Consider the following 23313-nt stretch of genomic DNA (forward strand, 5'->3'; position numbering starts at 1 on the left):
GAGCTGACTGGTGATGATTTAACCTGAGGATCACCACACCTCAGACGAGGGGCAAGATTGAGAAGGTGGGCCTTCATGAATATGATGATAAGAGGCAAAGTGGAAGGAAATTAGCAATGGTCCTTGCTCCTGCCTGACCTGCCTGCCGTACCAGACTCCCCGAACAGGCGCCGGAATGTGGCGACTAGGGGCTTTTCACAGTAACTTAATTGAAGCCTACTTGTGACGATAAGCGATTTTCATTTCATTTCATTTCACCTCCATCCAGCAGCCTACTGCCATATTGCTAGCAAAGGACATGATTGGGGTCATCTATCTTGTATATCTACACCCTCCCACCCCAATGATCACAGTCTTGGCTCAGCCATGAAGATTGGTCACATGGGCAAAGTATTGGAGGGCAACCTGAGCACACAGAATTGTGCCTCAACTGGGGAGCAAAGGACATTTGGGAAGAGCAATGGGCAAAACAGGAGAATCCTTTAATTGTCAGCCACATACAGCTTTAACATAACAGTACTGTCATTTCCCTCTGAACCTGGAAAGACAGTAGTGTTTTAGTTATTGACAGAGGGAAGGAAGCATGAGGAGCTAATGTTGAATTGCTGCAATAACGTGGTGTTTCCTTCCTTTCTCTGGCATCTCCATGGATCTTCCACAGAGGGTGATCAGGGTAATTCCCTTAGAAATTAATTGAATCACAGAATAATACAGCACAGAAGGAGGTCATTAAGCCGGACATGCCTTCCCGGCTCTCTGAGCTTAAAATTACTTTGTATTAATCTTCTCATTTAGAAAGATGTGTATTAATGCCATTTTTAAAAATTTTCCTTCCTCCTTGCCACCCTCCCTCAAATGGAACACTGCAGACTTATGCCATGATGCTTTCATTCTCTGAGAACGCTTCCCTCCATCCATCGTCCCAGAACTCTCTGGATGCTTGGCTGAACATAGCAGGAGCTACACCGGAGTCGGGGACCTTTCATCCAATCAACCACGTATGAGAGAGAGAGAGCGAGAGAGCATCAGCAAAGCAAGATGTGGGCCTGACGTAGATGCGAAGGGCAGGGGTGTGGTGGGGTTGGGGGCACTGGATGCTGGCACCAAGGGCATGGCTGCTGAAAACTGACCCCCCCCCCCCCTCACCCATCTGCCCAGCTAAAGAGGCCTTACAACACTTTCATTCCTTCGGTCGAAACAGAATTATGTTGCCGACCTTAAATTCCACAAGATATTTATTCCTGTTATATAGTTTTTTTGCACAGATATATAATTGGGGCTGCAGCTTAAATAAAGGAAATAAAAATATTAATACACAGGGGCCAGTCAAGCTATGGGAAGAAGGATGTACGTCCCTTGAAAAAGGTATCCTTGCTTGATCATCTATATCGCATCTTACTTTACATCATTGTATTCTATTATAATTTAAATTATTTGTAGAAATAAGCAGGGGAGTCAATTCTGCAATAATGAACCTGTAAATAATAGCCTGCAATCTCCCACTCTCCCTCCCCCACCATCTAAAATATCTCCCTCCTCGGCATTATTTCTCTTCTATAACAAACAGTATTGTGTCTTGAACTCTTAGATGTCATGAGAGTGATTTAAAAATATTAATATAATTATCTAGAGAAGGACCAAATGTTGTGTAATGATGTTGTACAATAACTGTTGAATAGGGAGAGTCGCTTGTGCCAAATAACTTAGGTTGTCCTTCTAGCTGCAGATTCCCAGACAATCAAATTTGTTTTTTTTGTTTGTTTTATTTAGTCATAGATATTATTGAATTTCTCCTTGTCCATTAGTGTTTATGTCCTCGCTATTTATTCCTTAGATGATTTCCTTGCAGACGCCCCACTTCAAACAAAAAATAGTCCAAAAATGTGAATTTTTTTCTCTTTTTTTTAACGTATGTGGCATGCATTGTGGAAGTGCCAAACCTTTGAGATGGGAGTTTGGTGGGGGATTTTTTAAACTCAGTATTTTATTTAAAGAGCAGATCCTGTTGTTAGATTTGATTCTTTACAAGGAAACGAATAAGAGCAAGAGGAGAATAGGCCTCGGCGGTTGTGGTTTCCGTGGTAAATAATTATAAAGAAAAATTAAAAGAATAAAGAGACCTTTGCTTTGAAAAAGCTCCTGTAAATACTTGTGTAAAAGCCAGCAATTTCCTTTGTCCCCTGATGTGACTAAAGTTGGTGCTGAATGATCTCACTGATTCCTCTCAGCAATTCTGGAATCAGGTAATCAAGAAGGACACAGGTTCCATGCAATTATTACTTTGCACGATTGTTGGCATGTCCTTAGTTTCTCCTTTTACTTTGTAATGAACCAAGCCAGCAGTGTAAATGTATAAAAAAGTGGGGGTTTTTTTGCTCTTTGAAACAGCTGGTTAATTAGAGAAATTCTAGCTCTTAGTGGCTGTGACATTCCTTTTTTAAAAAAAGTGTGCCATTCTTCTTCCTTCCCTCCACTGTCTCACGCACACTCTACCTTTCCTTAGTGACTGTGTAACAATCTGTAAAGGGCCAACTAGATCTTACAGCCTGACTTCCGGAGACAATCTTGCTTCCCCATGGCTTTCCAAGCAGTTTGATGATGCCTTCAAGATGGGTACACTTTTGTGTTAGGCAATCCCACTTTGAGATGAGGTACAAATCTGATTTGTTTTGGCACAGGTCCATTTCTCACTCTTGGTGGAAAAACCTGATTGAAAGACATTTAGCATTGCTTCACATGTTTTGTAATAGGGAAGCAACTTTACACTGCTGCTGTCTCACCCGTCAGCCTTTCCCTGGCTGCAGCCCAAATATGTTAATTATGACTGCTTAAACATAATTCAAATTTCAGCTCCCCTTGGCTATGAAATATCCCCTGAGAGCCCTTTAGCAGAATAAGCTGTATACAACCATTCAAATATTTGGTGAGAATAGACAATCACTGAATTGTAACTGTGCCACTGACTATAATTAGATAAACTGATGGTAGAATTGGCCTCATCAGATCTTGAGGTACATGAAACAAAACAGCAGTGTCACCCTGTTCAACTTCAGAGTCATCTTGCATCCCACATTCTTAATTTATTTCAGATTCCAGATTTGTGAAGATCACTTCACTCAAGTACTGGATCATGAAGCCACTGACTCTTACTAGACTGAGTTGCATGGGTCTCGTTTATCCACACTTTATCCCAAATGACCATTCTTCATGTCCAAGCCTAGACCGTGAATGTGTTCCAGGAGAAGAGAAGAGTGCAGCTGACTCTGATCTCACCTTATTAATGTCACGTACATACGGCAGCACTTTTAAGCAAAGGTCATTGCGAGGCAATCAAGAGGGGTTTCTCGGTCACATATTTCTCCCCCTCACAAGCCCAGAATTCTGTGACTAACTTCAATATCTCCCTGTCCACCTGTCATCATCTTCTAATACCCACTAAGCATTTAGGGAATGAATTTCTGTGGCATTCTCCCATTTAGCGCTATAATGGCATTAAATACTGCTTTCTGAAGTTCTGAAGCAAGCAGGAAAGCTCCCCTATGGAAATTCACCAACATTTTTAAGAGTATGTTTATCATTTAAAAACAAAAGATAAACTGCCCTGGTAAAACCATCAGGTTTTCTCAAAACTCTGAGATTCATGATCTGTGCATTCCATTAAGTACGTGAGTTGTCAAGTTTTCACAGGCCCTGTCCACTTCTTCCACTCTCAGCTCACTCCTAGCTTTACTGCTCCTGTTCATCTTCACTCTTTTTCCTCATCTCAATTTCCATTCCTCATCTTCACCGTCCTTCTTCATCCCAATCTTCATTCCTTATTCCAACCTCCATTGCTCACTCTTCACCTTCCTTTCTCAGTCCAATTCCTCATCCCAACCTCCATTCCTCAACTCAATATCCATTCACCGCTCTTTGCCTCCATTCCTCATATTCACCGTAAACCTTCCAAGCTAGTTTCTTCTAACCTTTGGCACATATGTACATGAATGAAGAGCCATAGCTCGCAGTCCTGTGCTTTTATCTCATCAAAATACCATGTTCCAGAATAATAACTACCACTCACTCACTGCAATCACTCAGAAATGTTTCAGATCAAACCATTGTGAAATCTGTTTTCAGTCAATGATTTTGCTTTTTGCCATTAAGATTTGGAGGCTGCTGGTCAGCCAATTGGGGTTCTACACTTATCTCGCCACCTGCCCCATTTCTTAAGTCTTGTGGAAAGCAACTAGCACTTAGAATGTGTGTCAGCAGAAACCAGAAAACATGCACAGGCCCAACGTTCCACTGCAGCTTACCTCAAAAAATCATTCCTGTGATACCTCAGGCTGATTCTTTTCTTATACTGGGGTCAGGGAATAAAAGGAAGACAACCACTTTGACTTTCAGTCGAGATATTTAAGGGCGTATTTGTTCGCAGTCAGGTAAATAAAGTTTTGCTTCACAACAATGCTAAAGTTTTGGTGGGGAATCTGCCCTGGACCTTGCATCCCAAGAAAGACTGTAGCTCTCTCTTAGCACAAGGAAGAATGTTCTATTCTCCCACTTGAAAGAGGGTGACCAGCGATAAGTAGCCTTAAAGAAGAAAGGCCAAAATACCACAAACACAGTGAGTACTAGATCTAACATGCTGGTGTTTGTTAAAGTAGAGAAACACACCAGCAATGATAGTCACACTTGAAAAGATTTTAGTGATTCACAGTACCAGTTACATTTTGATTTATTGAGGGTACAATTGGTCTTTGGCGAAAGTGTGATATAGGTGTTAGAGAATTGACCAGCACATTGTGCACTGTACCCAATATTCATTTCCATTGCCAAAGTCCAATTTCACTCTCATCAGTTTTTTTGCACTTGCCGGTAGGGTGGCTTGTATATTCCAAAATAATCCTACAGTTAGCTTCTATCTCCCAGTCTTAGGCTGGCCTCTTTAGCTCTTATGTTAACATTGGTGTCCTTAAATCTGGACTGGCGAACCTAGAAGTTAATTGCCCTACCTGCAAGGTCTGCTGCAAGCAGACAGTGTGTATATAGCACTTTGAGTTTATTTTAACTTGTAAGTAAGTGTTGGTCAATGGATGCACCCAGCCTAGTGACTAAAAGGAGTCCCATTGATTACAGGCAGCTTGGCCTTTGTTAGTCTCGCAGGTTTTTAATGATGATGTGGTCACATGTTGGAACCATTCTAGTTTTGCTTCTTAATCTGTTGCTTAAAAGTTTCTTTAAAAAAATAGTTTCCAATGTTAACCCCGAGCAGGACAGTTGGCACAGATGCACTAAGGGAAGATTGGACAACTTTCCATGCAAATCTCACTGCTCGTAAAGTCAGGCATGTGTCAACCGTAGCACGATGCACTTGCAAATTCCTTGCACTGAAGGCAGCATTAGAAGATGCCCAGTGGTATGATAGGCAGACTATTGCCATGGAAGTACAGAGTTGTGGGTATTCCGCTACTCATGCATCAAGTGGACCTTTGCTATTCAAATGGGAGAAGTTCTTATCAGCACAGCTTCTGGAGGAACCATAAATGCATTCATTAAGAACGCAATTAGAATTTCACTACACCGGATGCACTAAGACAACTTCTCTTGCATGAAGGATCCCTGATAACACATAGGCAGACTGAAATAGGACCAGTGATGTAATTCACTGACATCTTTGAGTTCTTTATTTTCCAATGTAATCTTGTGGTTGTGAGATGGGAAGAGAGAGGGAATAAAGATGGTCTTCTTACCTGAACTGGACTAAAATTAGATATGTACTATTGTCCTATTTCAGGGTCAAAGTTGAAAAGCAGTACTTTGTGCATGAGAAGTAGACACAGGTTGTGCTGTACACTACGAGGCCACGTGATTTACCATTGTACTATTTCTTTCACATTTGGTCACTTGAGCCCTGGTAGGTTCAACATGAAGGAAACAAGATGTTGAACTGTCTCATCCCCGCCCCACTCATCCTTCCCCAGACATGCCTTGATCTGTATCAATGTTCTAGGTTTGTCCGTCCATGTCCCAACAAATCATTGCGTGTTTTTTTTCCCTTGATTTCTATACATTTTAAACTGTGTAGTGTTTAAAAAATAGTCATTGTAAGTGGTTAGATTTCATTAACCAGAAAATGTTTAAAGATTACAATGATGGTGCTTGTTTCCTTTCTGTTTGGGTTGTATATTGCTTACAATATGTTTTACAAAAATCGTGTTCAACAAAAAAAAAGAAAAAAAAATGGCTGTGCATGGCTTGTGTTTTAGCTGTTGGTGTGTTTCTTGTGATGAAAATACTGTAGGGATGCACTTACTTGTATATGTGGTTAGGCATTGTCCAAAGTTAGCAGTCTTTAACTGCCCAAACACAGATGGGCGCTTTGTTAATAAGCTGAATAGTTTAACACACAAAATACAACAAACACACACATACCGACACACACACACTCGCACACACACACACAGATCTTTGCTTGTGGGAGAGACAAAAGAGTATAGGAAAATGAAAGTGAGTGATTCACAGAGAAAATAAATCCGTTCATTTTGATGCTTGCGGCACAGTTATTACCTGGAGAAATGAAAAAAAAAGAAAATCCACCCTGATTCCTATGTTTATGATGTAGAGTAGGAATGTATACCAAATGTAATCTTTCAAAATGCTACAATGAGTTTATACACAAGATTGATATGCAATAAACCTGTGTGCTTTTTATATTCAAGGGCTCCAGTGTGTTTTTTGTGGCCGTTAGGACTAGGGTTGCCTGAGGCAGTTGAAGAGTTGCGGAAATTATATACCATCCACATAATCCTAATTGAGATTTCAATTTCCATTTCTTCATCTCGTTAAGAGTTGCAGCATCACCCGCAATAATTCAATTTTAAATCCATTGAGTTCTGTGGACCTCAGCAATACAAAGCAGCAAGTTCTCGATGCATTATTTACACTTTGCTTTGGTACTCTACACTTTACTATGTGATGCGCAATCAATTACTCTCAAGACGAAGTGATTCATAACTGAAGGCTTTAATCTACTAGAACTGTTCCCCAGCAGCTTCGATACAGAAAGTGAAGGCTGCTGGGACGGCACCGTTTCTTATACTCCGCCTGTCAGGGCGAAGCTATGTGCAACAGCCAATGGTAGACTCCTGGGTCTAACCAATGGTCATCAGCCTCTTGGGTACCGCAATACCTGGCACTACTACATACACCCCCTGTTAAAAAGGAGCCCGGCGGGGGTGGTGACCAGCATTAATAGTCGCCTTTCGCATGGTATGACCAGGTATGGAGGTACCGTGATGTCGAGGATATTTACAAAGTGTTCATAGTGCAGCAATCAGACGATCGGGTGGCCTGGTCGTCCTTCTGGAACATCTGGGCTTCGGCGGTGATCCTGATGGGGTTCCCGGCGGTTGCGACTCTGGGAGCATGGTGTCGTCCTCCCTGGCAGCTTCGTCAACACTAGGCGGCGATGTTGGGGCAAAAGGTTGACGGGGGGGGGCACCTGTAGGGGGCGTCGGTGGATGGTCGGGCCGAGGCAGGAGCGGCGGGAGTACTGACCCTCCAGTGAGGTGCTGTGGGGGAGGGGAGGGGGGTGAGGGGGGGGGGGGGGTGGGGGCAATGGTTCGGGTGCGCGTGGGGTTCCGGCGGGCGCCAGGTCCTGGAGGGAGACTGTGTCTTGTCAGCCGTCAGGGAACGCTACGTAGGCATACTGGGGGTTGGCGTGCAGCAGGTGGACCCTCTCGACCAACGGGTCCGACTTGTGCACCCTCACATGCATCCGAAGCAGGATGGGTCCGGGTGTCGCTAGCCAGTTTGGGAGCGAGGTCCCGGAGGAGGACATCCTGGGAAAAACCAGGAGACGTTCATGAGGTGTCTGATTTGTGGTGGTACAGAGCAGCGACCGGATGGGGTGGAGGGCCACCGGGAGGACTTCCTGCCAGCGTGAGACTGGGAGATTCCTGGACCGTAGGGCCAGTAGGACGGTCTTCCAGACCGTTCCATTCTCCCTCTCTACCTGCCCGTTTCCCCGGGGGTTGTAACTTGTCGTCCTGCTCGAGGCGATGCCCTTGCTGAGCAGGAATTGACGCAGTTCGTCGCTCATAAAGGAGGACCCCCTATCACTGTGAATGTATGCAGGGAAACCGAACAGTGTAAAGATACCCTGGAGGGCCTTGATGACGGTGGTTGTGGTCATGTCTGGGCAGGGATTGGTGAATGGGAACTGGGAGTACGCGTCAATCACGTTCAGGAAATACGTGTTGCGGTCGGTGGAGAGGAGGGGGCCTTTGAAATCCATGCTGAGGCGTTCAAAGGGACGGGAAGCCTTTATCAGGTGCGCCCTCTCTGGCCAGTAGAAGTGCAGTTTGCACTCCGCGCAGATTTGGCAGTCCCTGGTGACTGACCTGACCTCCTCGATGGAGTAGGGCAGGTTGCGGGTCTTGACAAAATGGAAAAAGCGAGTGACCCCCGGGTGGAATAGGTCCTCGTGGAAGGATCGGAGGTGGTCCACTTGTGCAGTGGCACAAGTGCCGTGGGACAGGGCATCAGGAGGCTCATTTAGCTTCCCCGGACAGTACAAGATCTCATAGTTGAAGGAGGAGAGTTCTATCCTCCACCGCAAGATCTTGTCGTTTTTAATCTTGCCCCGCTGTGCATCATCGAACCGTTGGTCCGTGACGAGAGTGAATCTCCTGCTGGCCAGGTAATGCCTCCAATGTCTCACAGCTTCTACTATGGCTTGTGCCTTTTTTCGACCGAGGAATGGCGAATTTCGGAAGCGTGGAGGGTACGGAAGAAAGCCACGGGTCTGCCCGCTTGGTTGAGGGTGGCCGCCAGAGCTACATCGGACGCATCGCTCTCGATCTGGAGGGGGAGGGACCCGTCGATGGCGCGCATCGTGGCCTTTGCAATGTCTACTTTGATGCAGCTGAAGGCCTGGTGGGCCTCCGTCGACAGGGGGAAGGTTGTGGACTGGATTAGGGGCCGGGCTTTGTCTGCATAGTTGGGGATCCACTGTGCGTAATAGCTGAAAAACCCGAGGCAGCGCTTCAGGGCCTTGGGGCAGTGAGGGAGGGGGAACTACATAAGGGGGCGCATGCGCTCAGGGTCGGGGTCTCTAACTCCATTACGCACTATGTAGCCTAGAATGGCTAGACAGTCGGTGCTTAACACGCATTTATCCTTATTGTATGTCAGGTTAAGGATTTTCGCGGTCTGGAGAAATTTGTGGAGGTCGGTGTCGTGGTCCTGCTGGTCATGGCCGCAGATGGTGACGTTGTCCAGATACGGAAACATTGCGCTGATGCACAATCAATTACTCTCGAGACAAGGTGAGTCATAACTAATCGGTTTTAATCAGCTAGAACTGTACCCAGCAGCTTCGATACAGAAAGTGAAGGCTGCTGGGATAGCATTGGTTCTTATACCCTGCCTCTCAGGGTGGAGCTATGTACGTTAGCCAATGGTAGACTCCTAGGTCTAGCCAGTGGGCATCCACCTCTCCGGTACTGCAATACCTGGTATTACCACATTCACCCCCTGTTAAAAAAAGAACCCAGCAGGGTGATGGCCAGCGTTACTGTCGCCTTTTGCATGGTAGGACCAGGTATGGAGGTACCATGATGTCGAGGGTAACAGAGAAAGTTTTTATTGTTTTATGGTGCAGCAATCAGACGATCGGGTGGCCTGGTCGTCCTTCTGGAGCGTCTGGGCTTCGCCGATGATCCTGGTGGGGGCCCCGGCGGTTGTGGCTCCGGGAACGTGGTGTCTTCCTCCCTGGCAGCTTCGTCACCCCTACGCGGCGCTGTTGGGGTGAAACATGGGCAGGGGGAGGGGTGGCTGTAGTGGGCGTCGGGGCCTGTTCGGCACTGGGTAGAGGCGGCGGCAGTACTGACCCTCCGGTCAGGTGCTGCGGGAGGGTGGGGGTCGGGGCAATGGTGCGGGTGCGTGTGGGGCTCCGGCGGGCGCCAGGTCCCGAAGGGAGACCATGTCTTGACGGCCGTCGGGGAACGCTGCGTAGGCGTACTGGGGGTTGGCATGCAGCAGGTGGACCCTCTCGACGAACGGGTCTGACTTGTGCGCCCTCACATGTTTCCACATCAGGACAGGTCTGGGTGTCGCTAGCCAGGTTGGGAGCGAGGTCCCGGAGGAGGACTTCCTGGGGAAAACAAGGAGACGTTCGTGAGGTATCTGGTTTGTGTTGGTACAGAGCAGCGACCGAATGGAGTGAAGGGCCACTGGGAGGACTTCTTGCCAGCGGGAGACTGGGAGATTCCTGGACCGAAGGGCCAGCAGGACGGTCTTCCAGACCGTTCCGTTCTCCCTCTCCAGCTGCCCGTTTCCCCGGGGGTTGTAACTTGTCGTCCTGCTCGAGGCGATGCCCTTGCTGAGCAGGAATTGACGCAGTTCGTCGCTCATGAAGGAGGACCCCCTATCGCTGTGTATGTACGCGGGGAAACGGAACAGTGTAAAAATACCCTGGAGGGCCTTGATGACGATGGTCGTGGTCATGTCCGGGCAGGGGATGGCGAATGGGAACCGGGAGTATTCGTCAATCACGTTCAGGAAATATGTGTTGCGGTCGGTGGAGGGGAGGGGGCCCTTGAAATCCATGCTGAGGCGTTCAAAGGGACGGGAAGCCTTTATCAGATACGCTCTCTCTAGCCAGTAGAAGTGCGGTTTGCACTCTGCGCAGATTCGGCAGTCCCTAGTGACTGTCCTGACCTCCTCGATGGAGTAGGGCAGGCTGTGGGTCTTAATGAAATGAAAGAAATGTGTGACCCCCGGGTGGCAGAGGTCCTCGTGGAGGGTTCGGAGGCGGTCCACTTGTGCGGTGGCACAAGTGCCGCGGGACAGGGCATCAGGAGGCTCGTTCAGCTTCCCGGGACGGTACAAGATCTCGTAATTGTAGGTGGAGAGTTCTATCCTCCACCGCAAGATCTTGTCGTTCTTAATCTTGCCCCGCTGTGCATTATCGAACATGAAGGCCACCGACTGTTGGTCCGTGAGGAAGTGAATTTCCTGCCGGCCAGGTAATGCCTCCAGTGTCGCATAGCTTCTACTATGGCCTGGGCCTCCTTTTCGACCGAGGAGTGGCGAATTTTGGAAGCATGGAGAGTGCGGGAGAAGAAAGCCACGGGCCTGCCCGCTTGGTTGAGGGTGGCCGCCAGAGCTACGTCGGACGCATCGCTCTCGACCTGGAAGGGGAGGGACTCGTTGATGGCGCGCATCGTGGCTTTTACGATGTCCGCTTTGATGCGGCAGAAGGCCTGGCGGGCCTCCGTCGACAGGGGGAAGGTTGTGGACTGGATCAGGGTCGAGCCTTGTCTGCGTAATTAGGGACCCATTGTGCATAATAGCTAAAGAACCTGAGGCAGCGCTTTAGGGCCTTGGGGCAGTGAGGGAGGGGGAACTCCATGAGGGGGCGCATGCACTCAGGGCCGGGGCCTATGACTCCACTTTGCACTACGTAGCCTAGGATGGCTAGACGGTCGGTGCTAAACACGCATTAATCCTTATTGTAGGTCAGATTAAGGATATTCGCGGTCTGGAGAACTTTTCGGAGGTTGGTGTCGTGGTCCTGCTGGTCATGGCCGCAGATGGTGACGTTATCCAGATACAGGAACGTTGCGCGTAAGCCGTACCGGTCAACCATTCGGTCCATCTCACGCTGGAAGACCGAGACCCCGTTCGTGACACCGAAGGGAACCCTTAAAAAGTGATAGAGCTGCCCATCTGCTTCGAAGGCAGTGTACTGGCGGTCCCCATGACGGAGGGGCAGCTGGTGGTAGGCAGACTTGAGATCCACCGTGGAGAAAACCTTGTATTGCACAATCCTGTTTACCAGGTCGGCTATACGGGGGAGAGGGAACGTGTCCAGCTGCGTAAACCGGTTGATGGTTTGGCTATAGTCGATGACCATCCTATGTTTCTCCCTGGTCTTTACCACCACTACTTGGGCCCTCCAGGGACTGTTGCTAGCTTCGATGACCCCTTCCTGCAGCAGCCTTTGGACCTCTGACCTGATGAAGGTCCGGTCCTGGGCACTGTACCGTCTGCTCCTGGTGGCGACGGGTTTGCAATCCGGGGTGAGGTTCGCAAACAGGGAAGGCGGGTCGACCTTAAGGGTCGCGAGGCCGCAGACAGTAAGGGGGGGTATAGGGCCGCCAAATTTAAAAGTCAGGCTTTGCAAATGGCATTGGAAGTCTAGCCCCAGGAGGGTAGCCGCGCAGAGGTGCAGCAGGATATACCGGCGGAAATTGTTGAATTTCCTGCCTTGGACAGTGAGGTTTGCTGTCCAGTAAGGATCGCGTTCCAGCCGTAGCTAACAAAATAAATCAGGAATCACATTAGATCAAAAGGAAGAGCTATATAAAGTTGTTTTTAAAATGGTAAGCTAAAGAATTGGGAGCATTTTTGAATTCTACAAAGGGGGAACCAAAAAAAAGATTAAGAAAGGGAATCCCAGGACTCAGCTGAGTCCCAGTTAGATGCTGAACCTCTGGACAAGGTTATCCCAGAGCTGAGGCAGATGCTAGGACACAGTCGTTAGATTCAGGAGGGGATGCCAGTGACATTCCAGCGAGTGCATAGCCGATTGGAGGAGTCCCAAAGGCTACAGGTGCAGGAGATGATGCTGACAATGCCTGGCACTGAGGCCAACACTGCTAGTGTGGTTACTGCAGTGGAGCGCGAGTCAGTATCTTCAGTTGTGGTGTCCAAGGCATGGCTCAGTCTGTGACGATAATGGCTGAGGGTCTCGACTTCATGTCCCATTCGCTCCAGTTCATTACCGGAGTGGTCCAGGCATCGGAACTGCATTTTCAGCAGTCCAATGCACCACTCAATGACAGCACGGGCGGCAACATGAGCCGTGTTATATCGGGTCTCCGCTTCTGTCTCTGGCCTCTGCACTGGCGTCATCAGCCAGGACCTCAGTGGGCACCCCTTATCCCCCAAGAGCCAACTCATCACCCTGCGGTGGTCCTCGAAGACGCCGGGGATCTCTTAGTGTCCCAGGATGTAGCTGGCATGCACATTCTCTGGGCAGCGTGCACACGCGTGCATGAACCGGAAGAGGTGGTCACACACAAGTTGAACTCCCTGATGCCCCGGTGTGTACAAGGCGACATGCGTGCCATCAATTACCCCCTGGATCTGTGGCATCCCGGCGATGATGGAGAATCCTGCAACCTGGGCATCTTGGTGGGCTTGGTCCAGCTCAAAGTTGATAAAGTCTGATGCCCGGGTATACAGGGCATCAGTGACCTCATGGATGCACTTGTGGATTATAGCTTGTGAAATGCCGCACAAGTCCCCTCTCGAGCCCTGGAACAAACTGGTTGCACGGATGTTCAGGGCTGCGGCAACCTTCACCGCCACTGGGAGTGGGTGTCCTCCTCCTTCACGGGGTATATGTTCGCGAGGACGTGGTACAGGTGCCGCACTGTCTCCTTATTGAGACGGGGTTTTCTGCAGCACACGCTGCCCATAATCTCCTCGAAAGACCAACAATACTTGTACACCTTGGGCCGTCACCTTGGAACCCCCCACTGGGTTCCTCCTTGGCCTGATGGGTGGCCAGGTCTTCAGGGTGTGTGGCGGTCCCCTGCACATGGGGTGCCGCCTCCAGCCTGTGTCAACGCTGCTGCCTACTCCAGCGCCTGGCCGCCTGGGCTGCCACCAGCACTGTGAAGGCATCTTCTGCGGGACCGACACCACCAACTATTTTGGTATGTGTAAGGAATTGGAGGAGGAGGGAGACCAACAATCAGGACCCTCAAATCCTCTATGCCTCCACCATCCTTACGTGTCTCGCCTTCTCTCAGAGTGCCATCCCCCGGCCAGATTAGGAGCCTCTAGACTCCAGCTCCCAGCACCCTGCTGGGAACATTAGGGAGACCGTGCTCAGGTGCCCTCCTCTGATTCACACACTTACCCTATGGTAAGGATATCCCAGTGCTGAAGCCCACTCTTGGGTGTTTGATTGTTGGCTGCTGCCTCTATGGTGCTGACGCTTCTAGGCGTCAGGCAAATGTTCAAAGTTTGATTGAAATGCGATGCAATAATCATCGTCTGAGACGTGGCACGTGTACTCAGTAAAAACCACTTGAGAATATTTTGTTTATTAAACGGTCAAGAGTAATGAAGATTTGAAAATCAACTATGTTTGGTTTAGCACAGTGGGCTAAACAGCTGGCTTGTAATGCAGAACAATGCCAGCAGGGTGGGTTCAATTCCCGTACCGGCCTTCCCGAACAGGCGCCGTTAGGTGCCTTTCACCGTAACTTCATTGAAGCCTACCTGTGACAATAAGCGATTAATTATTATTATTAGTAGTAGTAGTAGTAACATTCCACATATCACACTAACCATTAAACAACAAGGAAATGTCACCATTCTATGCGATCCCCCTTATTCTTCTAAACTCCAACGAATATAATCCTAACCAACTCAATTTCTCCTCATACGTCAGTCACTCCATCTCAGGAATCAGCCTGGTAAACCTTTGCTACATTCCGTCCATGGCAAGAGCATCCTTCCTCAGATAAGGAGACCAAAACTGCACACGATATTCCAGGTGTAGTCTCACAAGGCCCTGTATAATTGTAGCAAGGCATCCCTGCTCCTGTACTCAAATCCTCTTGCTATGAAGGCCAACATACCATTCTTTACCGCCTGTTGTGTCTGCACGCTTACTTTCAGAGACTGGTGTACAAGGACACCCAGATCTCATTGCATATTCCCCTCTCTGAATTTATAGCCATTCAGATAATAATCTTCCTTCTTGTTTTTGCTACCGAAGTGGATAATCTCACATTTATACTGACTTCATCCCTTTCCCTGGCGGCAGACTGAAATTAAACCTTGTTCACAACCTTGGTCTCACATTAGATCCTGAGATCAGCTTCTGACCTCACATTTGTGCCAGCACTAAGACCACCTATTTCTAACACCATGGTAACATTCAACTTTGTCCCTGTCTCAACTCATCTGATGCTGAAACTCTCATTTATGCCATTGTTACTTCCAGACATGACTATTGCAATGCACTCCTGACTGCTCTCCCACATTGTCTGAAAACTTTAGGCCAATCCGATGCTGTGCTGTACATGTCTTAACTCACACCAAGTCCTTCTATCACCTCTGAGCTCACTGACCTACATTTATTCTTGGTCAAACAACACCTTTATTTTAAAATGCCCCTTTTTTGTTTTCAGAACCCTCTCCGGCCTCATCCCTGTCCGTCTCTGTAATTCCCTCCAGTCCACAGCCTTCTGAGGTGTTTATTTCTGGCCTCTAGTGCATCCTGATTTTGATTGCTCCTTCCTTGGCGGCTACACCTTCAGTTGCCGAGGCCTTAAGCTCTCACTGCCTAAACTTCTCCGCCCCCTTAGCTCGCTTCCTTCATCCATTCACTCCTTAAAACCTTCCTCATTGACCAAGCTTTTAGTCATTTGAACTAATAGCTCATGTGGCTCGTTGTCATACATTGTTTTATAATACTCCTGTGAAACACCGTGCAACATTTAATTACATTCAAGGCATTATATATGAAGTAAACAGCAAAGGGGAGCCACAGCGTCCATAGGAAGGATATTTATTCAGCATAACAGCAGTATTTACACAGGACCTAGTTACATTTCTCCGGGTCCTCACTCCTTTCTGTCAACTGCTACAGCAGCTGCCCTGTGATACTAGGGCTGGTTAACTCACAGCCCAATCAGCACCAGGGAACAATCATCCCCACTGGATTAGTCCCATGCAGGCTTATAACAATATAGATAAGTTATTGGTTGAGGAATTGTTATCGGCCAAGACTATGGAGATAATTCCCCAGCTTTGAATAATGGCATTGACTCCTTTACTTTCCATTTGAGAGGCAAGACAGGGCCTCAGGCTATCACCTCGTCCAAAAGACCAGACCTCTGGCGGTGCGGTAGTCTTTGAGGAGGAACTTGAACCCATAATCTTCTGACTCAGAGGCAAGAATTCTACCATTCAGTCACTGCTAACACCTTAGCTAACAGGCCAGAGTGTGAATCTGCTACCTTTTTGATCCGTAAGGTTCTTCTACTCACTGGATCAACTCAATGAACCATGCACCTAGATGTCTAGTCTCTGCCACAGAAGGACATCAGTTTAAGTCCCACTCCAACGATATGAGGACACCATCTAAGCTGACACTCCAGTGTGGTACTGAGGGAGTTTCTTCCTGTCACAGATGTTGTGCTGCAGTTGAGATGTTAAACCTCTCTGGTGGGTGTAAAACGTCTCATGGTTATTATTCAAGGGAGTACAGAGCAGTTCTCCCCAATATAATCGGCCAATACTTATCCCTCAACAGTCACCCTCAATTAAAAAACATTGTGTGATCATTTATCTCATTGCTATGCCTGGGGTGCAAAACCGACTGCCACATTTACATATATATCAGTGGCTACAGAACAAAGCAGTTCAATCCACGATGAAGCACCTCAGCATATTCCTTGGGATAGAATAAAGAGCAGTGCAAGTACAAGGTTTTCATCCTTCGAAGGTAGCTTGGCTCATCGGTCGGATGCTTCTCGAGTAGTGTTTGATAAATGTTTCATTATTTTGAGCTGCCGTTCTTGTTTCCATTCTTCAGCAACTATGCATTGCCCAGGCCCCAGAGAGATCATTCTAAGGACGTCATGGGTTTCAAACCCCTGGCAGTGGATTGATTAACAGCTTCAATGTAAACTTTCTTTGTGTGCTATTTTGACACTGTGACTTTGTTTAAAAAGTGGGTTGATGATTGTGTTCACAAAAGAACATTTATACTAACACACTAGTTAGTGTACTGTCAGAAGCAGAGTTACATCTGTTTTAAAAAAGTTAAAACAGAGTTAAAGTGCAAACTCCAAGCATTATCAGCAGGATCAATGGATGGCCAGAAAGACTCGGCAAGGTAGGAATCTCAGCAAATACTTCAGGCAAGGTCATAAATCTGCAAATAGTGACCTGTTTCAAACTGCCTTCTGAGGACAAGGTTAATATTGGTGCTCGTACCTCACTCCCTGGTGTTGGTTTTTTAATGTTATATGTTTGTGATTATACGAGGATTGATATGTCAGCAATGATAGTGGATACAGACAATAGGAGGCACAACATTTCCATGATTAAGAGAGAATACGTTTCTGCCACTGACATTTACTTTGTTTCCATTATTGTGTACTCTGAAACTGAGATGCGTTTCCATTCTTAGTAAAGGTTTCCCAATTTTTCTGTCGACGGAGGAATCTGAATCACCAAATGACAAAAAGAAATGGATGAGCTCAAGCCAGGTTTCTGTCAGCTGGAGGGAGCCCTCCTCCAGGACTGTCTGCAAACTCCAGGAAATAAAGATTACCCACATGGACACAGCTGCGAATACCAAGGGAGGAAAATTAGAGGGAAAATTTTTTTAATAATGTTTTGATAACTACTTCGGTTTATTGATTCGAAAACATATTGGAGAAACATGGAAAATACTGTCTGGCCATGTGGGCTGGTTGGAAGTAAATAGTCATGTCCAGAAATTTCCAGGAATACATCTCCGTAGAGTTGAGAGTGGAGTTGAAGGGTGAGACGTCGGCTGGCCTGTATCAACACTGAGGGGTGTGTATTTGCACTAAATTCCAATCCCTGCACTTCACTAAACAGCATTCACCACTCTGCACCCTACTCTCTCAAAGCCCCTTTGAAAGAGACACAGTGGTTAGCACTGCTGCCTCACAGCGCCAGGGACCCGGGTTCAATTCCAGCCTTGGGTGACTGTCTGTGTAGAGTTTGCACTTTCTCCCCATGTCTGCGTGGTTTTCTTCCTGGTGCTCCGGTTTCCTCCCACTGTCCAAAGATGTACAGGTTAAGTTACGGGTTACAGGGATAGGTTGGGGAGTGGGCCTAGGTAGGGTGCTCTTTCAGAGGGTTGACCCAGATTCAATGGGCCAAATGGCCTCCTTCTGCACTGTAGAGATTCTATGCATTCCTCTCCCTGCCTTAGAACCTACTTCATCAACCCTGCTTTCGAACACTTCCCACAGTTCCTCCACTACTTTTTTAAAAAATATTTTATTGAATATTTTTGGTCAACCAACACAGTACATTGTGCATCCTTTACACAATATTATAACAACACAAATAACAATGACCTATTTTATAAACAGAAAATGAATAAATAATAAATAACAAAAATGAAAACTAACCCTAATTGGCAACTGCCTTATCACAAGTAACACTCTCCAAAAATATAATTTAACAGTCCAATATATAATTATCTGTAGCAACGACCTATACATATTATACAGTATATATTAACAACCCTGAGAGTCCTTCTGGTTCCTCCCCCCCCCCCCCCCCCCGATCCTGGGCTGCTGCTGCAGCCTTCTTTTTTCCATTCCATCTATCTTTCTGCGAGGTATTCGACGAACGGTTGCCACCGCCTGGTGAACCCTTGAGCCGACCCCCTTAGAACGAACTTAATCCGCTCTAGCTTTATAAACCCTGCCATGTCATTTATCCAGGTCTCCACCCCCGGGGGCTTGGCTTCTTTCCACATTAGCAATATCCTGCGCCGGGCTACTAGGGACGCAAAGGCCAAAACATCGGCCTCTCTCGCCTCCTGCACTCCCGGCTCTTGTGCAACCCCAAATATAGCCAACCCCCAGCTTGGTTCGACCCGGACCCCCACTACTTTTGAAAGCACCTTTGTCACCCCCATCCAAAACCCCTGTAGTGCCGGGCATGACCAAAACATATGGGTATGATTCGCTGAGCTTCTCGAGCACCTCGCACACCTATCCTCCACCCCAAAAAATTTACTGAGCCGTGCTCCAGTCATATGCGCCCTCTGTAATACCTTAAACTGAATCAGGCTTAGCCTGGCACACGAGGACGACGAGTTTACCCTGCTTAGGGCATCTGCCCACAGCCCCTCCTCGATCTCCTCCCCCAGCTCTTCTTCCCATTTCCCTTTTAGTTCATCTACCATAGTCTCCCCTTCGTCCCTCATTTCCCTATATATATCTGACACCTTACCATCCCCCACCCATGTCTTTGAGATCACTCTGTCCTGCACCTCTTGTGTCGGGAGCTGCGGGAATTCCCTCACCTGTTGCCTCGCAAAAGCCCTCAGTTGCATATACCTGAATGCATTCCCTTGGGGCAACCCATATTTCTCGGTCAGCGCTCCCAGACTCGCGAACTTCCCATCCACAAACAGATCTTTCAGTTGCGTTATTCCTGCTCTTTGCCACATTCCATATCCCCCATCCATTCCCCCCAGGGCAAACCTATGGTTGTTTCTTATCGGGGACCCCCCCAAGGCTCCAGTCTTTCCCCTATGTCGTCTCCACTGTCCCCAAATCTTCAGTGTAGCCACCACCACCGGGCTTGTGGTGTAGTTCCTCGGTGAGAACGGCAATGGGGCTGTCACCATAGCCTGTAGGCTAGTCCCCCTACAGGACGCCCTCTCTAATCTCTTCCACGCCGCTCCCTCCTCCTCTCCCATCCACTTACTCACCATTGAAATATTAGCGGCCCAATAATACTCACTTCGGCTCGGTAGTGCCAGCCCCCCCCCTATCCCTGCTACGCTGTAAGAATCCATTCCTCACTCTCGGGGTCTTCCCGGCCCACACAAAACCATGATGCCTTTTCAATCCTTTTAAAAAAAGCCTTCGTGATCACCACCGGGAGGCACTGAAACACAAAGAGGAATCTCGGGAGGACCACCATCTTAACCGCCTGCACCCTCCCTGCCAGTGACAGGGATCCCATATCCCATCTCTTGAAATCCTCCTCCATTTGTTCCACCAACCGCGTTAAATTTAACCTATGCAATGTGCCCCAATTCTTGGCTATCTGGATCCCCAGGTAACGAAAGTCCCTTGTTACCTTCCTCAACGGTAGGTCCTCTATTTCTCTACTCTGCTCCCCTGGATGCACCACAAACAACTCACTTTTCCCCATGTTCAATTTTTACCCTGAAAAATCCCCAAACTCCCCAAGTATCCGCATTATTTCTGGCATCCCCTCCGCCGGGTCTGCCACATATAGCAACAAATCGTCCGCATACAAAGATACCCGGTGTTCTTCTCCTCCTCTAAGTACTCCCCTCCACTTCTTGGAACCCCTCAACGCTATCGCCAGGGGCTCAATCGCCAGTGCAAACAATAATGGGGACAGAGGGCATCCCTGCCTTGTCCCTCTATGGAGCCGAAAATATGCAGATCCCCGTCCATTCGTGACCACGCTCGCCATCGGGGCCTTATACAACAGCTGCACCCATCTAACATACCCCTCTCCAAAACCAAATCTCCTCAACACCTCCCACAAATAATCCCACTCCACTCTATCAAATGCTTTCTCGGCATCCATCGCCACTACTATCTCCGTTTCCCCCTCTGGTGGGGGCATCATCATTACCCCCAACAGCCTCCTTATATTCGTGTTCAGCTGTCTCCCCTTCACAAACCCAGTTTGGTCCTCGTGGACCACCCCCGGGACACATTCCTCTATTCTCATTGCCATTACCTTGGCCAGGATCTTGGCATCTACATTTAGGAGGGAAATAGGTCTATAGGACCCGCATTGTAGCGGGTCCTTTTCCTTCTTTAAGAGAAGCGATATCGTTGCTTCAGACATAGTCGGGGGCAGTTGTCCCCTTTCCTTTGCCTCATTAAAGGTCCTCGTCAATACCGGGGCGAGCAAGTCCACATATTTTCTATAGAATTCGACTGGGAATCCATCCGGTCCCGGGGCCTTTCCCGCCTGCATGCTCCTAATTCCTTTCACCACTTCTTCTACCTCGATCTGTGCTCCCAGTCCCACCCTTTCCTGCTCTTCCACCTTGGGAAATTCCAGCCGATCCAAGAAGCCCATCATTCTCTCCCTCCCATCCGGGGGTTGAGCTTCATATAATTTTTTATAAAATGTCTTGAACACTCCATTCACTCTCTCCGCTCCCCGCTCCATCTCTCCTTCCTCATCCCTCACTCCCCCTATTTCCCTCGCTGCTCCCCTTTTCCTCAATTGGTGTGCCAGCAACCTGCTCGCCTTCTCCCCATATTCATACTGTACACCCTGTGCCTTCCTCCATTGTGCCTCTGCAGTGCCCGTAGTCAGCAAGTCAAATTCTACATGTAGCCTTTGCCTTTCCCTGTACAGTCCCTCCTCCGGTGCTTCCGCATATTGTCTGTCCACCCTCAAAAGTTCTTGCAGCAACCGCTCCCGTTCCTTACTCTCCTGCTTCCCTTTATGTGCCCTTATTGATATCAGCTCCCCTCTAACCACCGCCTTCAACGCCTCCCAGACCACTCCCACCTGGACCTCCCCATTATCATTGAGTTCCAAGTACTTTTCAATGCACCCCCTCACCCTTAGACCAACCCCCTCATTCGCCATTAGTCCCATGTCCATTCTCCAGGGTGGGCGCCCTCCTGTTTCCTCCCCTATCTCCAAGTCTACCCAGTGTGGAGCGTGATCCGAAATGGCTATAGCCGTATACTCCGTTCCCCTCACCTTTGGGATCAACGCCCTTCCCAGCACAAAAAAGTCTATTCGCGAGTAGACTTTATGGACATAGGAGAAAAACGAGAACTCCTTACTCCTAGGTCTGCTAAATCTCCACGGGTCTACACCTCCCATCTGCTCCATAAAATCTTTAAGTACCTTGGCTGCTGCCGGCCTCCTTCCAGTCCTGGACTTCGACCTATCCAGCCCTGGTTCCAACACCGTGTTAAAATCTCCCCCCATTATCAGCTTTCCCATCTCTAGGTCCGGAATGCGTCCTAGCATCCGCCTCATAAAATTGGCATCATCCCAGTTTGGGGCATATACGTTTACCAAAACCACCGTCTCCCCCTGTAGTTTGCCACTCACCATCACGTATCTGCCCCCGTTATCCGCCACTATAGTCTTTGCCTCGAACATTACCCGCTTCCCCACTAATATAGCCACCCCCCTGTTTTTCGCATCTAGCCCCGAATGGAACACCTGCCCCACCCATCCTTTGCGTAGCCTAACCTGGTCTATCAGTTTCAGGTGCGTTTCCTGTAACATAACCACAGCTGCCTTAAGTTTCTTAAGGTGTGCGAGTACCCGTGCCCTCTTTATCGGCCCGTTCAGCCCTCTCACGTTCCACGTGATCAGCCGGGTTGGAGGGCTTCCTACGCCCCCCCCCCCCCCCCCCCTTGTCGATTAGCCATCCCCTTTTTCCAGCTCCTCACCCGGTTCCCACGCAGCTGTATCTCCCCCAGGCGGTGCCCCCCCCGCCCATCCCCTCCCATCCCAGCTCCCCCCTCTCCCCAGCAGCAGCAACCCAGTAATTCCCCCCTCCCACCGCCCCCCCCCCCCCGCTAGATCCCCCGCTAGCGTAATTACTCCCCCCATGTTGCTCCCAGAAGTCAGCAAACTCTGGCCGACCTCGGCTTCCCCCCGTGACCTCGGCTCGCACCGTGCGACGCCCCCTCCTTCCTGCTTCTCTATTCCCGCCATGATTATCATAGCGCGGGAACCAAGCCCGCGCTTCTCCCTTGGCCCCGCCCCCACTGGCCAACGCCCCATCTCCTCCACCTCCCCTCCTCCCCCCATCACCACCTGTGGAAGAGAGAAAAGTTACCACATCGCAGGATTAGTACATAAAACTCCTCTTTCCCCCTCTTCGCCCCCCACATTCGCCCCACCACTTTGTTCAAACGTTCTTTTTAATAACCCGCTCATTCCAGTTTTTCTTCCATAATAAAAGTCCACGCTTCATCCGCCGTCTCAAAGTAGTGGTGCCTCCCTCGATATGTGACCCACAGTCTTGCCGGTTGCAGCATTCCAAATTTTATCTTCTTTTTATGAAGCACCGCCTTGGCCCGATTAAAGCTCGCCCTCCTTCTCGCCACCTCCGCACTCCAGTCTTGATAAACGCGGATCACCGTGTTCTCCCATTTACTGTTCCGAGTTTTCTTTGCCCATCTAAGGACCATTTCTCTATCCTTAAAACGGAGGAATCTCACCACTATGGCTCTGGGAGTTTCTCCTGCTCTCGGTCCTCGCGCCATCACTCGGTATGCTCCCTCCACCTCCAACGGACCCGCCGGGGCCTCCGCTCCCATTAACGAGTGCAGCATCGTGCTCACATATGCCCCGACGTCCGCTCCCTCCGCACCTTCAGGAAGACCAAGAATCCTCAGGTTGTTCCTCCTTGCGTGTTCTCCAGTGCCTCCAACCTTTCCACACATCGTTTCTGATGTGCGTCATGCATCTCCGTCTTCACCACCAGGCCCTGTATGTCGTCCTCATTCTCGGCTGCCTTTGCCTTCACGACCCGAAGCTCCC

General features: G+C 48.7%; 1 protein-coding gene across 15 annotated transcripts in view; it reads left to right on the top strand.

Moving 5' to 3' along the window:
- Window positions 1-6698, top strand: part of prdm16 (PR domain containing 16) — a 1047324-nt gene extending 1040626 nt beyond the window's left edge. For all 15 annotated transcript variants that reach the window (XM_072478014.1, XM_072478026.1, XM_072478015.1 and 12 more), the window contains one exon: window positions 870-6698. In XM_072478014.1, the coding sequence (XP_072334115.1) occupies window positions 870-1004 (135 nt within the window). In that variant the 3' untranslated portion in view covers window positions 1005-6698. The remainder of the gene's footprint in view (window positions 1-869) is intronic.
- The last annotated feature ends 16615 nt before the right edge of the window (window positions 6699-23313 follow it).

This window comes from Scyliorhinus torazame, chromosome 16 (genome assembly GCF_047496885.1).
Source record: "Scyliorhinus torazame isolate Kashiwa2021f chromosome 16, sScyTor2.1, whole genome shotgun sequence".
Lineage (NCBI taxonomy): Eukaryota > Metazoa > Chordata > Chondrichthyes > Carcharhiniformes > Scyliorhinidae > Scyliorhinus > Scyliorhinus torazame.